The sequence below is a fragment of the Hypomesus nipponensis genome, chromosome 9 (assembly GCF_054491055.1).
Source record: "Hypomesus nipponensis isolate SF chromosome 9, ASM5449105v1, whole genome shotgun sequence".
In the NCBI taxonomy this organism is placed as follows: domain Eukaryota; kingdom Metazoa; phylum Chordata; class Actinopteri; order Osmeriformes; family Osmeridae; genus Hypomesus; species Hypomesus nipponensis.
Window position 1 is genome coordinate 2,049,045 of NC_140369.1, and position 17,466 is coordinate 2,066,510.

The 17,466-nt window shown below is 51.3% G+C and overlaps 1 protein-coding gene across 1 annotated transcript in view; it reads left to right on the plus strand.

The window, feature by feature from the left end:
• The window catches only part of LOC146272295 (potassium voltage-gated channel subfamily B member 1-like), a 36,345-nt gene extending 23,644 nt beyond the window's left edge, over positions 1 to 12,701 (plus strand). Inside the window, exon 2 of the mRNA XM_084705222.1 lies at positions 10,770 to 12,701. Within this exon, the coding sequence (XP_084561348.1) occupies positions 10,770 to 12,701 (1,932 nt within the window). The remainder of the gene's footprint in view (positions 1 to 10,769) is intronic.
• Positions 12,702 to 17,466: the final 4,765 nt, after the last annotated feature.

Sequence of the window (17,466 nt, forward strand, 5' to 3'; positions counted from 1 at the left end):
GAAGAGGAGGAGAGAAGAGGAGGAGAGAAGAGGAGATGAGGAGAGGGAGCGTGTTAGACAGAGTGAAGGCTGAGGAGAAAAGGGGAGGAGAGACAGAAAAGGAGAGGAGGAGAGGCAGAAGAAAGGAGAGAAGGAGAGGAGAGACAAAAGAGAGGAGGAGAAGAGAGAGAGGAGAAAGGAAGGAAGGAAGGAAAAACAGGACAGAAAGAGAGAGAGAAAGGAGGATGACGGAGAAACTGACTGTCTGCCTGCCTCCAGCCTACCTGTCTGTCAGCCTGCCTGACTCCAAACCTGTCTGCCTGTCTGCCTGTCTGTCTTTCTGTCTTTCTGTCTTTCTGTCTGTCTGCCTGTCTGTACATAAACACCAGATTCAGTTTCACCCAGCACAGTAGATTCATTACAACCCTGTCTTCCCTCAACATGCTGCTCTGCTGATCGTAAACCACATCAAACTGATCACAACTTCCTTGACAGAGAAGAGAAAGCAGGAAGGAATGTAACCGGAGAGAAACAGGGGAAAGAGCAGCTCTCTAGTTCAACCACCTGAACCTGGTAGACTGTGAGCAGGTTACCATGACTACGGTGAGCGGTGAACCCTGGAGGAGATCCCTCCAGGATCTCAGGTGTTCTGGTGGATCACATGATCCTGACCTGCAGCTCTCCATGGAACTGAGCCCTCTCAGTGGGAACCCTCCATCTTCCGTCTCGCCGAGCGAGGTTTGGAGACGCTTGACTAACTTTCAAAACAACGTCCAACCGAGTCTGGACCGTGTCCGAGCCTGGCCTGTCACACGATGCCTGACACCACAGCAGAGCTGGATAATGTGTCGACGGTTGGAGCATCTGTTGGCTGTCTGAAAGGCTGTTGTTCCCTGAATGTGAAAGCTTCAGAGCGGAGAGGGATTTCTTCTCCTGTTCATTAGTGCAGCGGTGTGGGAGCCAGATGATGTTGATCATAGATCCTTCCGGCCCATGGCCCAGCCTAACCCTGTTACTGCTCTATGCAAACAGGCCGGATCTCTGAGCTGCAGCTAGGCACAACTCAATCTATATGTCGGGGTTGTGAGCTCACTTTAATCCCTCGATTTTCATCCCGTCCGTGCGGTCAGTGTAAGCGTTTTCTTCCTTATGTCTGACAGATGCTGGTTGGTCCTGTTTGTGTTTGCTGGTAACGTTGTGATGCATGGAGTTTTGAGACTGAAGTACTGTTTGAAATGTATCTGATTTATACAAAACATTACAACTGTGCCCGTTTTCCCTCCTAGTCTCCCCAAATGAGGAGTACGATCTACTTCAACTCCTTCTCTTCAAGCTTGACTGACTCCCCGCTTCTCTGTGTGTGTGGAGTTGGTTGTTTGTGTGGGTGCCCAAACCACGACAGCTGTATTTTCAGCTTGAAGAAGCAGGGGGAAAACGCCAGTGATTGTGTACCACGCACATGTGTACCACGCACATGTGAACGACGGTTTCACACGTCTGCGTAGAAAGAGAAAGAGGAGAGAGAGAGACAGAGAAAGAGAGAAAGAGAGAGAGACAGAGAGAGAGAGAGAGAGAAAGAGAGAGAGAGAGAGAGAGAGAGAGAGAGAGAGAGAGAGAGAGAAAGAGAGAGAGTGAAAGAGAGAGACACAGAAAGAGACCGAGAGAGAGAGAGACAAACGATTAAGAAGGAAAATGCAAAGCTGAGAGAGTGAGAGAGTGAGAGAGTCTGGCGTGGGTCTGATCTCCGTGGTGGTGTCGTCTGGTCCAGTGCCCACGGTGTTTCCCCTCTACGGCACCGTGGGCAACAGGCGCCATGCTCACTCCACTACTGAGGGGCGGCCTGGGCAACACAAGCTGTCTGATTTTCCACAGCCTGGAGGGAGGGAGGGAGGGAGGGTGGGAGGGAGGGAGGGAGGGGAAAGGTTGAGAGATGGGGGAGGGAGTAGAAAAAGAGAAAATAACGAGCTTCCTCACAGTATAAAAATAGAGTGAATTAAAGGGCAGAGGAGAGTTTAACTCAATCAGAACCTTTCCTACACATCCTGCATGTGGCCCCAGTCCTCCAGGACAGCACATCCTGCACGTGGCCCCAGTCCTCCAGGACAACACATCCTGCATGTGGCCCCAGTCCTCCAGGACAGCACATCCTGCATGTGGCCCCAGTCCTCCAGGACAGCACATCCTGCATGTGGCCCCAGTCCTCCAGGACAGCACATCCTGCACGTGGCCCCAGTCCTCCAGGACAGCACATCCTGCACGTGGCCACAGTCCTCCAGGACAGCACATCCTGCACGTGGCCCCAGTCCTCCAGGACAGCACATCCTGCACGTGGCCCCAGTCCTCCAGGACAGCACATCCTGCATGTGGCCCCAGTCCTCCAGGACAGCACATCCTGCATGTGGCCCCAGTCCTCCAGGACAGCACATCCTGCATGTGGCCCCAGTCCTCCAGGACAGCACATCCTGCACGTGGCCCCAGTCCTCCAGGACAGCACATCCTGCACGTGGCCCCAGTCCTCCAGGACAGCACATCCTGCACGTGGCCCCAGTCCTCCAGGACAGCACATCCTGCACGTGGCCCCAGTCCTCCAGGACAGCACATCCTGCATGTGGCCCCAGTCCTCCAGGACAGCACATCCTGCATGTGGCCCCAGTCCTCCAGGACAGCACATCCTGCATGTGGCCCCAGTCCTCCAGGACAGCACATCCTGCATGTGGCCCCAGTCCTCCAGGACAGCACATCCTGCACGTGGCCCCAGTCCTCCAGGACAGCACATCCTGCACGTGGCCCCAGTCCTCCAGGACAGCACATCCTGCACGTGGCCCCAGTCCTCCAGGACAGCACATCCTGCATGTGGCCCCAGTCCTCCAGGACAGCACATCCTGCACGTGGCCCCAGTCCTCCAGGACAGCACATCCTGCATGTGGCCCCAGTCCTCCAGGACAGCACATCCTGCACGTGGCCCCAGTCCTCCAGGACAGCACATCCTGCATGTGGCCCCAGTCCTCCAGGACAGCACATCCTGCATGTGGCCCCAGTCCTCCAGGACAGCAGAGATGGACGGCCACACCGGCCAACCTGCACCTGCTGGAGGGGGAGGCAGGGAGGTAGAGAGAGAGAGGGGGGGAGGGAGGGAGAAGGGGGAGAGAGAGGTAGAAGGGGGAGAGAGAGGGGGGAGGGAGAAAAGGGGGAGGGAGAGTGAGGTAGGAGAGCAAGCGAGAGCGAGGAAGGGAGGAAGAGAATTGGGGAAAGAGAGTGAGGGAAAGTAAGGGAGGGAGAGATAGGGGAATCAGGAGAGAGAGGGAGAGAGGGAGTCAGGGGGAAAAGAGGGGGAGAGAGAGAGGCAGTCTTTTAGCTTTCAGCTTCCTGAACACGACAGGTGAAAACAAAACAGCCGTAAGTCGTATTGGTAACTTTCCTCTGTAGCCAGAGTGAAGATATCATCCTCTGAAATTCACCTCCAGCAAGAAGTTCATCTGTGACCTTTGACCCTGAGTGGGTTGGTAGTAAGGAACATGAGCATTTAAACACCCCTCTTATAAATCTCATCTTTCCCGTACCGCCCTACTGTAACTGTAACCTTGACCCGTCTCACCGCAAACTTTACTAGTCAGTGTGTGTGTGTGTGTGTCTGTTAGTGACTGTGTGTGTGTGTGTGTGTGTTTGGTTAACAGCCCTCAGATAAACCACGCACTCATGAAACAGGCTTAATGGCTCTTGTCAGACTTCTTTACACAGTATATATCACAGAAATGAAAGCCAACGCACACACCAAACATCTCAACGATCCTGTTGTTACATACACTGAATGCATAGACACCAAGCTAAACATTCATTCATCACTGGGTGGAAACCGTTCTCCAAATCCTTTCATTCTCAGAACCGTCCATGTGTAACTAAATGAGACACACATTAGTTTGTGTGTGTGTGTGTGTGTGTGTGTAAACAACTGTTCTAGGCATCTCTCTAAGAGAGGATTTCCTGGTTGGGATCATGAGAGACAAACAGATGTTCCCTCCTGGGGGGCCACTAACGAGAAGGGTGACCCCCCCTGAGCCGCATTCTGACCCCCCACACCCTGGCCCCCACACCCTGGCCCCCACACCCTGGCCCCCACACCCTGGCCCCCACACCCTGGCCCCCACATGACCCCCCACACCCTGGCCCCCACACCCTGGCCCCCACATGCCCCTCCGCCGGGTGGAAGTAACACTTCAGAACCTTGTGAAAGGCTCTTTACCTCTTCCACTCTCCCCTCTCTCTTCCATGTCTGCTGCTGCTAGCAGGGTCTCTCTCCTCTCTCCTGCTGCTGCTAGCAGGGTCTCTCTCTCCTCTCTCCTGCTGCTGCTAGCAGGGTCTCTCTCCCCTCTCTCCTGCTGCTGCTAGCAGGGTCTCTCTCTCCTCTCTCCTGCTGCTGCTAGCAGGGTCTCTCTCCCCTCTCTCCTGCTGCTGCTAGCAGGGTCTCTCTCCCCTCTCTCTTCACACACACATCCCCTCACACACACACACACTCAACCCAGTCCAACCTCTACACAAACATACTGTACACATGAGCACAAGCACACACACACAGTGCCCCCACCCCTGAGACACACACACACACACTGTTCTCTCTCTTCCTGTGACTCCATCATTGGAACACCACCTTCACACCTCCAGTGGACAGCTAACGAGCCAGCCAGCCAGGAGGGAGGGAGGAAGGAGAGGGGAGAGGAGAGAGGAGAAGTGACGAGAGGAAAAGAGCGGAGAGGAGATAGAGGAGGGAGGAGGAAAAGGAGGGAATGTCGTGCTGGGAGAGGTGGAGGTCACATCTGTTCCAGGGGGAGGGGTCCTGTACGACGGGGCGGAGCCTGCTGTCCCAGCCAGGGGAAGGATGGAGTTGTCAGAGGGTGGAGGGTGGAGGGACAGAGGGAGGGTGGAGGGACAACAGAGGACGGGGTGAATTAAAACAATGAAACACAACTAACGTTGGCGTTAAATTCTGTTCTTTACCTTTGAGAAGTGGTTAGAAAATTCCAGTTCAAATACAAATCCCATGGTAAAAAAAAGAAAAGTTTAGTTTGATGTACTTTCTGACAGAGATTAATTGGAACGGAAGTGATGCCCTGATGTCTGTTTGGCTCCAACAGTAGAGAGGGTGAGGAAGGGGTGAGGAGGGGGGTGAGGAGGGGGGTGAGGAGGGGGTGAGGAGGGGGTGAGGAGGGTCCAACAGGCTGCATGCTGGGACAGGGATCATCTGCTCCAGACCCAGCAGCACTGTCTGGATGACTGGACTAGAACCAGCCCCAGAGGGGAGTAAACAGCCTGCCAGCTGAACTGTGAGAAAATAGAGAGGGAGGAGAGGGGGTGGAGAGGAGAGGGGAGGGAGACAAAGGGAGCAGAGGAGAGGGAGGAGAGGAGAGAGGGGGAGGAGAGGGGGGAGGAGAGGAGAGAGGGGAGAGAGAGAATTCCCTCCACGTGTAGCTCAGTCGGTGAAACAGAGAGGAGAGTCATGATGAAGTGCTGTGGTACTGAACCTGCGTACACACACACACACACTCACGCACATGCACACACACACACACACACACACACACTCACGCACACACACACGTAACACAGGTAGGCCTGGTCCAGCAGAAATGCCCAAATAGGGGAAACAGTCCTTCCCAGTTGGAGTGTGGTTCAGTCCGATTATATTCCCCTTTCCTGCCCTTCCTCTGGCTGGCCCCAGGTTGTAGACCACAGTCTCTCTCTCTTTCTGTCCCCCTCTCTCTCTCTCTCTCTCTCTCTCTTTCTGTCCCTCTCTCTCTCTCTCTCTTTCTGTCCCTCTCTCTCTCTCTCTCTCTCTCTCTCTCTCTTTCTGTCCCTCTCTTTTTCCTCTCACGTTCTCTCTCCACACCTCGTCTTCCATCCTTCATCCCTTTCCTCTTCTCTCTCACACTCTCTCTCTTTCTCTGACTCTCTCCCCTGCTGTCACCTGTGTAAGTCTCCCTCCTTGCTTCAATCTGTCACTGCCCCTTGTCCCACCCCCCTCTCCCTTCCCACCCCTGCACACCCCCTCATCCCTGTTTCCTGACACCAGTATCCCATGCCCGGTACACAGAGAGATGAGACCAAATTATTGATCACATCCACACTCACACGCACCCTGAAGTATTGTTCCTCGCAGTACTTGTCTTTATGGAAGCCGAAGAGGGGCAACCCTCTCTCTCTCTTTCTCTCCCCCTCCCTTCCTTTGCTCCTCCCCCCAGGAGCGAGGCTAACCTTGAGAAAGAGTGAAAACTGGGCTACCTCTGTCGCCCTCAAGCCTTTCATGCCCCACTGAGCAGGCAGCCACCCACACACACACACACACACACACACACACACACACACACACACACACACACACACCTTACTGAGGACAGGAGGATGGCTTGGCTTGCTCTCCAGGAGGATATTAAATATTCACTCTGCCTTCAAGGTGATGGAGGAAGAGGGAATACTCAGGGGCCAATTACAGAAATAGGACCATGTGTGTGTGTGTGTGTGGGTGCGTGTGTATGTGTTTGTGCGTGCGTCTGGATGTGGATGGGTAAACCATAAATGTCAGTGATTATGCAAATTGGATTTGTAACAAGCGATCTGCATGACCTCACTAATGCACATTAGTAGTTATTGATGAGGTCACAGCTCCATGCTGTTACGACATTCTCATTATAGAATACCGCTGCACACACACTTGCTACGCAAACGTTATACACACAAACAGGCTACACACACACACTCAAATTTGATGGATCCATCTAACCTCGAATACTAAACATCACGTTAGAATACACTCATCCCCCATCATTGCTTAAGCTGTTGCCTGTTATACACACACTCCCTCTCTCTCTCACACACTCACACACTCTCTCTCTCTCTCTCTCTCTCTCACACCCCCAGTCGTCCTCTCTCTCTCTCTCTCCCTCTCCCCTCCCTCTCTCCTTCTCTCTCCCTCCCTCTCTCCTCTCATCCTGTCCCTCTCTCTCTCCTTCTCTTTCCCTCCTCTCTCTCCCTCTATCCCTCCTCTCTCTCCCTCTCTCTCTATCTCTCTCTCCCTCTCTCTCTCCCCTCTCCCCTCCCTCTCTCCTTCTCTCTCCCTGCCTCTCTCCTCTCATCCCGTCCCTCTCTCCTTCTCTCTCCCTCCTCTCTCCCTCCTCTCACTCTCCCTCTTTCCCCTCTCCTCTCCCTCTCTCCTTCTCTCTCCCTCCTCGCTCTCTCTCTGTCTCCCTCCCTCCCTCTCTCCTTTCATCCCGTCCCTCTCTCTCTCTCTCCCTCTCTCCTTCTCTCTCCCTCCCTCTCTCTCCTCTACCATCCCTCCACTCTCTAGCTATTCTCTGCCCCCCCCTCTCCCCCTCTCTCTCTCTGGGACTGGCACACACTGCCTAGCATGGAGTGAAAGGGTTATAATCAGAGGTAGAGATGGTGGGGGCACACTACAGCTGCTGTCCTTCTCTCTCTCTGCAGTTAGAACAAACACACACACGTATGGTATCCCCAGACATGCTAACCACACACACACACACACACCTGGGGTCGGTTTCAACGCTGCCGTTTCTGTTTAGCTCGACTCATTAGGCAAGCCTCCATCCGGGCTGAGGGTCAGGCTCCCTCCCTCCCTCCCTCCCTCCCTCCCTCCCTCCCTCCCTCCCTCCCTCCCTCCCTCCCTCCCTCCCTCCCTCCCTCCCTCCCTCCCTCCCTCCCTCCCTCCCTCCCTCCCTCCCTCCCTCCCTCCCTCCCTCCCTCCCTCCCTGGCCTTTCCTCCCCCTCCTCCCTCCTCCCTCCCTGACCCCTCCCTCTTCCCCTCCTCTCCTCCCTGGCCCCTCCCCCCTCCTCCCTCCTCCCTCTCTGACCCCTCCCTCTTCCCCTCCTCTCCTCCCTGGCCCCTCCCTCCTCCCCCCTCCTCCCCCCCGGGCCTCTCTGATGCAGCGTTCCCACGCCAGCAGCGTGGTGTTCCTGTGTGAAGCAGCCGAGCCTCTCTAGCCAGGGGGGCGTGCCAGCTACCTCAGCTCCTGCTCCTCCTGCTCACAACCAGCAAGCAGTAGGAGCATCTGCTAAATGAATAAATGTAAAATGTAAATGTAACCACGGTGGACAAACTGACCTCATTTCGCTCGGTGTGTAGAGAACGTGCGTGTCTCGCGGGGGGATATCCCTGGGAAAAATATTATTTGTCTTATTTTACCAGGTGGTAGCTAGCTACAGAGCTAGCTACAGTACTAGCTACAGTACTAGCTACCAACCAGTTAGCTTTCGATGAGTACTTGACATGTATAGACCTTGAGATTAATAAACCGGTAGATGTGCTCAAGCAGTGACAAAAGTTGCGTCTGAAGGTTACTTCTCTGTGGCTGCTCATCCATCACTGCGGTCTTGCAGGACATGTTTGGGGAAGGCTGTGATTGAGTGTAACTCTCTCCTGCTCTTTTAAATGACTCATCTAACTGGAGGGGTGGTGCTCTTTTCAACCACTTGAGTCTCTCTCTTCCGCTTCTTTCTCTCGTTCTCCCTTCTCTGTCTCTCACCATCTTTCTCCTTGCTCTCCACCTTCTCTGCTCTATCTCTCTCTCTCTCTCTCTCTCTCTCTCTCTTCTCTCTCACTCTCTCTCTCCTCTCTCACTCTCTCTTCTGTCTCTCTCTCTTTCCCTCCCTTCTCTCTCGTCCATCTCTCTCCCGCTCTCCCTACAGATCCAGACTGGGTTAAGAGTGTGGCTGTGTGCAGTCACTTGTCAGTAGTAATTACAGCTTAGGAACTGTGAGTGGTAACAGGAAGTAATCCTGGCTTCCATGGGACGGGGACACAGCCTCCTCAGTGACCTTGTGCTGGGATTGACCCTGGCCCCGCGCCTCATCTGGGAAAGGAACAACAGGTGTGATAACAGGCGGGACACCTAAAGTATACATACAGACACGCACACATCCTGAGACACACACACACACACTCAGCACGAACCACTAACAAGCCATTCATCTATACCACCTCTTGTACTTGGCACGTAACATCATTAGTGTCATCGCTGTGTGTGTGTGTGTGTGTGTGTGTGTTTGTCTTCCTGACTCACAATGCTTGATGTTAATGCAGAGCGTGAAAGTAAGATTTTCATACTTGGTAAGTCTTGGGATGAAGGAAATGACAGACAGAGAAAGAGAGAGAGAGAGAGAGAGAGAGAGAGAGAGAGAGAGAGAGAGAGAGAGAGAGAGAGAGAGAGGGGATTTGTTCAGCATGACTGATGTAACAAAACATATCTGAGAAGTTGAGAGTCCATTTTCAGTGTGAGTGTGATGGGACAGCATTGGGCCTGGGCAGATCAGACTTCCTCACACTTGACTTGGGCTTGTTCAGTCAGGCCCTGTTTACTGTTCAGTCAGGCCCTGTTTACTGTTCAGTCAGGCCCTGTTTACTGTTGAGTTTCTACACAAGTCTCCTGTCTCATCCACTTCTTCTGTCATCACCTGGGTTGTTGTGAGGTTCAGGCACTCTGATGGGGTTAGGGTTCTGATGGGGTTAGGGTTCTGATGGGGTTAGGGTTCTGATGGGGTTAGGGTTTGATGGGGTTAGGGTTCTGATGGGATTAGGGTTTGATGGGGTCAGGGTTCTGATGGGGTTAGGGTTTGATGGGGTTAGGGTTCTGATGGGGTTAGGGTTCTGATGGGATTAGGGTTTGATGGGGTTAGGGTTCTGATGGGGTCAGGGTTCTGATGGGATTAAGGTTTGATGGGGTTAGGGTTCTGATGGGGTTAGGGTTCTGATGGGATTAGGGTTTGATGGGGTTAGGGTTCTGATGGGGTTAGGGTTCTGATGGGATTAAGGTTTGATGGGGTTAGGGTTCTGATGTGGTTAGGGTTCTGATGGGGTTAGGGTTCTGATGGGGTTAGGGTTTGATGGGGTTAGGGTTAGGGTTCTGATGGGGTTAGGGGTTTGATGGGGTTAGGGTTTGATGGGGTTAGGGTTCTGATGGGGTTAGGGTTGTGATGGGGTTAGGTTTCTGATTGGGTTAGGGTTCTAATGGCCCGTGAGATTCAGAGACAGTATATCTGGGTGAGGTTGGGTTGGGTTGGCTGGAACAGGTTCAATTCAGCTGGTTAACAGGAACCCATTTGAGGAGATTATATCAGCATTCACACACTCCCACTCTGCTTGGAAACACTGTTTTACACACACACACACACACGTATGAATAGATGCGTACACACACACACACACACAAACAAATCTTTTGAACATATGGGATGGCACTTCTCACAGTGCTTTTGCGAAACGGTGCTCAGAATTAAACCAAGGGGTGGAAATTAGGAGCCTGAATAAAATCATTTATAAATGTATTAATAATTCTGTTCGAAATCCAAATTTGACACCATATGAAAGTGCTTTATGAATCCTGTGATGATGTCATGAAGGCTGAAGAGACTGAGACTGCTGAATGGGGCATCAATTAAGGGGTATTGTGGTATTTCGTAGATGTCAGTATTACTGTTATTACTGTTATTACAGTAGCTCGTACGTGAGCTGGTATATTAGCTCTGGCTCTGTTCATAATATCTGAAGTCACTAACGTACAAAACTTTACAGTCAGAATAAAGCAAAGATTATCATGTAAAGCAAAATCATCATCATCATGAATTATCCCCACAAGGTCTATGCACTGTGCCCTCCTGTGTCGGCTATCCCTTAGTGGACACAAACTGACCCTGCACAGTCCCTTAAACACATTAAAAAGATCTTCAAGATCTGATGATGACCAACCCTGCTCGAGTCTGACTTCCACCTGCTTGTGTTTCCGCAGATCCTGGCCATCATCTCCATCCTCTTCATTGTCCTCTCCACCATCGCCCTGTCCCTGAACACCCTCCCCGAGCTGCAGGACACGGATGAGTTTGGCCAGGTCACCGACAACCCCCAGCTGGCCCACGTAGAGGCCATCTGCATCGCCTGGTTCACCATGGAGTACCTCCTGCGCTTCCTCTCCTCGCCCAGCAAGTGGAAGTTCTTCAAGGGTCCTTTGAACGTCATCGACCTCCTGGCTATCCTCCCCTACTACGTCACCATCTTCCTCACCGAGTCCAACAAGAGCGTTCTCCAGTTCCAGAACGTGCGACGGGTGGTGCAGATCTTCCGGATCATGCGGATCCTGAGGATCTTGAAGCTGGCCCGACATTCCACGGGGCTCCAGTCTCTGGGCTTCACCCTCCGGAGGAGCTACAACGAGCTGGGCCTGCTCATCCTCTTCCTGGCCATGGGAATCATGATCTTCTCCAGCCTGGTCTTCTTCGCCGAGAAAGACGAGGAGGACACCAAGTTCAAGAGCATCCCTGCCTCCTTCTGGTGGGCCACCATCACCATGACCACGGTCGGCTACGGGGACATCTACCCTAAGACCCTGTTGGGGAAGATCGTGGGGGGCTTGTGCTGCATCGCCGGAGTGCTGGTGATCGCCCTGCCCATCCCCATCATCGTCAACAACTTCTCCGAGTTCTACAAGGAGCAGAAGAGGCAGGAGAAGGCCATCAAGAGGCGGGAGGCCCTGGAGAGAGCCAAGAGGAACGGCAGCATCGTGTCCATGAACATGAAGGACGCCTTCGCCCGCAGCATCGAGCTCACCGACGTTCTGGTGGAGAAGAACGGAGAGAGGGAGAAGGTCCACGACAACCACCATTCCCCCGGCCGCAACAAGGGCACGCCGAAGACCGCCGCCTCAGACGCCGGCTCCACCAGGTCTCCGGGGCCCGGTTTCCCAGACAAAGCCAGGCCCGCCAGGCCCGCCAGCCCGCAGCGCCTCGACGTCCAGAACCTGGAAGCGATGTACGACAAGACCCAGTCCCAGCCCAACCTCAACAGCAAGGACAAGGGGCCGCTGGCCAGGGCAGCCAGGCAGAGGGACGAAATGGAGATGGCGAGCATTCTCTCCGATCGGCCCGCGAACGCCACGGAGGGCCTGACGGACATGAGGAGCGTGTCGAGCATCGACAGCTTCCTCAGCTGCGCCACGGACTTCCCCGAGAGCTCCCGCTGCGTCCACAGCCCCTCCAGCAGCGCCCCGGGCCGGGTGAGCGCCCACCCCGGCCTGGAGACCACCCTGGAGCACGAGCCGCTGGGAGGGACCCCCGGCTCCGCCAAGCACAGCCAGGGGAGAGGCTCCAGGCAGGGGCCCGCCTCCGACAGCCCCAGGGGCCTCCGCTTCCCCAACCCCCTCAAGAACCGCTCCCTCAAGGTCAACTTCAAGGAGGATGACGCTGGAGGAGGGGGCGGGGGCGGAGGTCGTCTGTCCTCGTCAGGGCCGGGCCCCACCGTCCTCTCTGACAGCTCTGCTTTCTCCGACCGCTCGCTCCAGAGCCCGGAAGTTTCCGTCTACACCACGGCCAGCAGCCAGACTCCCTCCAAGACCTCCGACACCCCAGGCCACGCCGTCTTCACCTTCCACGACGCCACCATCAGCAAGTTCATCGACGCCGACACAGATGAGGAGGAGCACCATCACGAGGGCGTGGGCTCCAGCGCCTCCCAGAGGCTCCTGGGACGCAACAGCCCCAAGCAGAGCAGCCACTCCGGCACCCTGCGAGGGGCCAATCACCTGGAGGCTTCGCAGAGGCTGGTGGGGAACAGCCTGTTCCCGCTGGAGGGTCGAGGAGGGGGCAGGAAAGAGAACCACGTCATCCAGGACCTGAGGCTGCTGCACGGGGAGCAGAACCGCTCCGGCGGGAAGAACGACAACAACTGAGGGGACGGGGAGTGGGGGGGGAGGGGAGGAGCATGATGGGAGATGGAGTTCAACACACTCAAACAGAACTATTTACTCTATGATGACACAACTAACTGACTGACGAATATGAACAGTTTTCTCCCCCGCCCCCCTGAAGACCAGGGGGTGTTAAAGAAAGCTGGATATGCAATATAACCACGCAAGTTAACTCTCTAGCTGACACCCAATGTTGCTACAACCTTGCTTGTCAGCTTGAGAATGAAGCCAGAACACCCCCAGAAGACTTCCTGAACGGCAGCAAACTACCGTCCCAGGCCCCCTGAGGGGCAGAGCATCAGACTCAACTGAAGGGTGCACTGCTAGGGGGCAGAGGGACCCCAAACTCTATAGAAATAGTAACACAGTGCAGATATGAGGCATTACTGAATTCCACCCCCCTTTTGGGGGGGGGGGGGGGGCACAAATGTTTATTTTACTTCCTTGAGTTTCTTTCTCCTCAAAAACTGGCCTTAGTTATAAGCACCTATGCATTAGCATAGTGTGTCCTTGTGTGTGTGTGCGCATGTGTGCTTTGAGTGAATGTGTGTGTGTGTATGTGTATGCTGTAATAGTTTAAACACACTCAGACACTTGAAAGTATCTATTATTGTATACGTATTTTCCTTATGAATTGGAAATATTTAAACTATGACCTTTCATTTTTCAAAAAATAAAAGAGTATATAGTTATACTTATATATAACATAGTTATATCTGCAATTGGGTGTTTTGAGACCTTGTGAGATCTTACCGATAGTGTGCAGTAGCCATTACAGCCGACACTTGGTCACCGTGGTAACCAATCCCCCCCCCCCCCCCCGGCCTGTTCCTTAACGTCATCCGTATTCGTATAACATAAGTCTGTACAGTGAACTCTGTTTTATTTGTTTACTTATTTTTGTTTGTTTGCTGTTGTTGTGTCCTATCCAAGACAGACATTTCAAGATGATTTTGTTTTTTGATGCTTTGTAAAGACAGGGTTCTCTCTTCTGTGGTTGATTAATGTGCTTCATACCAGTTGGCAAACTTCACGAGTCGACCAACTTGAACTCTGCAGGGTAGTTACAGATTTCTATTAGGATAAAAATGTACATAATAATTAACGTAGAATATGACAAAAGACACAATTATTGTGCAAAGTAAACAAACTATTAAATGTATATTTATATTTTTAAGATCTTTTGTAAAGAATCGAATATTAGACAAATAAATTATGCTAATCTAACACTGTTCCAGTTTAATACATATCTTTATTTTAAACAGTTGTATCTCTTCAGAGATTTTAATCATATAATTGTGTTCATTTTCTTCCTGTGAACCTTTTGTAATGTAAACAGCCAAAGACCTAGTCTCAGATCTGGCATGAAGATGTGCTTCACGTTCGTTCCTAAACAGCCCTGTCACAAACACACACGTCGCATCAAATCAGGCACCTCCCCGTCCTGTTGTCACTAAAATGCATTTGATTTCAAACGGCCCTTTCAGAAACATCAGAAACGCCAGCTTCACTGGGCCACACTTCCTCCTCACAGCGAAACAGCAGAGAAGGAGGGCTGTATCGACGGGCCACTACTAAGCCTTGTGGGCAGCTGGGAGTGACGGGACGTGACGAGGGGAGGGACGAGAGAGGGGGAGGACTGGAGCAGTTTGTTTCACATCCAAAGAAAAGGATCTGCAAAGAAACTGCAATCTCATTGAATGACTGGTATGATTTTGTGTAACCCTACCCCCTCACATGGAATCACTTGTACACACATATGCAGTCACATGAATACATACACACATATACACACTAAGACTGACACACACACATATACACACTAAGACTGACACACACACATATACACACTAACACTGACAAACACATATTCAAACGTGTGTGCCGGTTGTGCTCGTTAATCTTGAAACATTTTAGAACTACAAGTCCCAGTATGTTGGCGTCTTCTTAAGAACTACATGTCCCAGTGCTGTGCATTCCACTTCCTCACGTGGGATCCATGATGCCGCGCTGGAGCAGGTCCATCTGTATGGACAGCAATGACACGCTGTGAAGAGTCACTGGATGTACACACAGAAGATTCCGCTCACCACTATACAAGACCAGGTGAAGAACAAATACAGGTCACTGAAGAGCTTCCATTGTTTCTGTGGTTACATCACCAATGGTAATTCCACGTTCCATTAGAAGGAGGTGGAAAACATTAACAACCTGTTCTGCCAATAACCAGTGAACTGGGTTACCATGCTGTCTGACTGCAACAACCAGAAACTGGGTTACCATGCTGTCTGACTGCAATAACGAATATAGGCTCTATACACACACACATGCATACACAAGCACAATACTTACACACACACACACACATGCATATACAAGTACAATACTTACACACACACACTCACACGCCCACAAACATATTGACACACATGCATATGCGTGCACACCCACACCACACCTGTGTACAAACTCTCTGTTATATATATATATATATATATATATATACACACACACACACACACACACACACACACACACATGCTGGGTCTCCAACAGGAATAACAGTTTCCATGGTTACAGTAGTCTGGTGAAGTGGTTTAAACTGAAAGGACAAGTGTGTCCCAGTGTGAAGTGACGTCACCTGAACACCCCCCAGTCCCAAAGAACCCTGCACACCAACAGTACTATCAGCCTGACTCCACTAACCACACATGCTCACTGACGGTGTCTTTTCATTTCAAGAGAGAGACAAAGAAAATCATATTTGTCGTTAAAGAGGGATGATGAAAGAGGAATGACGCAGACAGTGAGTGATTGGGTGTGTGCATATGTGTGTTGGGGAAGGGGGGCATATCATTCAGGGTTAGTCAATCCCTTCTACAAAATGAATGATCCACATAAATACTTTTCATCTTTACCGTACATCGTCAGACCAAGTTCAGTTCAGTTCACAACATCAGTCTCTTAGAGTGTCTCTCTGCACATTCAAACTGAAAGGAACGTCCTTGAAGCGTTCGTTTTTTTTTGTGGAATGACAAAGTGAAAAACCAGTGGTTGAGGTTGACAGGTTTTGGGATGTGAGCCAATTTCCCTGAGTCTATAAATAGTAAATACTTCTGTGTTAGTAGACTGAAGGAATCTTTGGAAGACTTACCTGTGAATCATCACTGATTCATGAGACTTACAAGGACCATCCACAGGTGTGGTTGTGTGGGTTTGAACAGAAATATAACTCATTTTCACATGATCCTTTAAGAAGATAAACTGGTCAGTCACACCTATTTAGTTTGCAACATGCCGATGTAGGTGAAGTCTCCTCACGGCTGTGCTGCAGAGGGAGGCACTGAAAGACAACGCCTCTCTTTGATTCCACTCCTGATACAGGTGTAGTTTCTCTATGTGTTTTCTTTACATATAAAAGCACTTTATCGGGCAGCTCATTCAGTGTCTCGATAGACGACGTACAAACATCAAAAAGCACTCAATCTCACTGCGGTGACCAGGGTTTGAATGAAGCCCAGGTCCCCTACCTCACTGCGATGACCAGGGTTTGAATGAAGCCCAGGTCCCTTACCTCACTGCGATGACCAGGGTTTGAATGAAGCCCAGGTCCCTTACCTCACTGCGATGACCAGGGTTTGAATGAAGCCCAGGTCCCTTACCGCATGTCGTCGTCCCCCCTCTCTCTTTCTCTTCCTTCCCCCCACATTTACTGACCTCTCCAAAATCACTATCACCAGAATATATATTTGGAAAAAACAACACTACAAAATGACTTGAAGACCAGGGGTGCCATGACTGCCTCAGGTATTCAGGCTCCGGTTGCTCTAGGTTGAAATGTTGCATGAGTAAACAAAACAGATGGAGTGACATCACGGGGATGTCTCTATTTTCTCTCAGGCTACTGAACAATGCACTTGTGTAACGTCTACTGGCCTTCATCAGGGCGGAAGGTCATTTAATGGAAGAACGCCACATAACCTGGGCCGTGTATCAATTTAAGGATCCACATTCGTTCATTATCCCCACATCACTCAAACAGATGTAGCCACATGAAATCACCAGGGAATGTTACCCTCAGCCATCTATGGACCCACGGCCCTGTGTGTTTGAGGGTTCATCGTTTTTTAAAGTTTCTTTGTTTGCACCTGACTTTCTCCTCTTTGTTGTTTGATGTATGTAGCTCTACTAAGCTGTGACACACAGAAGTCTTGTAAATATCTTGTAAAAGAGAAAAATACAAAATGTTCTTTCTGAAGAAATGTTCTCCCTTTACTGGCTGAAAACTAAATAAATAACTTAAATTCAAAATGAACTGTTGACTTGAGTATCTTTGTATAGTTTCCATAATATGACCTTTGACATATGGAGCTGCTGTACAGAAATGGGGAGGTCTTTCCTTGATACATCATGACTGATGTGGATCATGGGGTTCTACTGTGTAACAGCGCCATCTAGCGTTGATTTTAGACACAGTCATTTTACACACAGAAATATGAGGAGCGTGTTTTTGGAACTTCACATAAAATGTGCATCCCAGTCAGGGGATGGGGATAGATCGGTAACTGCGATGAGAAAGACGCAACAACGCTTTTAAGCTGGAATCTTCACTATCTGACGTCATTGACGAGTTATGGTTCAGACAAACTACGAAGCTACAATGGAGCAAGCTAGAAGGCAAGAAAAGATTTTTTGGGGAAAAATATGGGGTCTGATGGCTGAGTGGTTAGGGAGTCGGGATATTAAT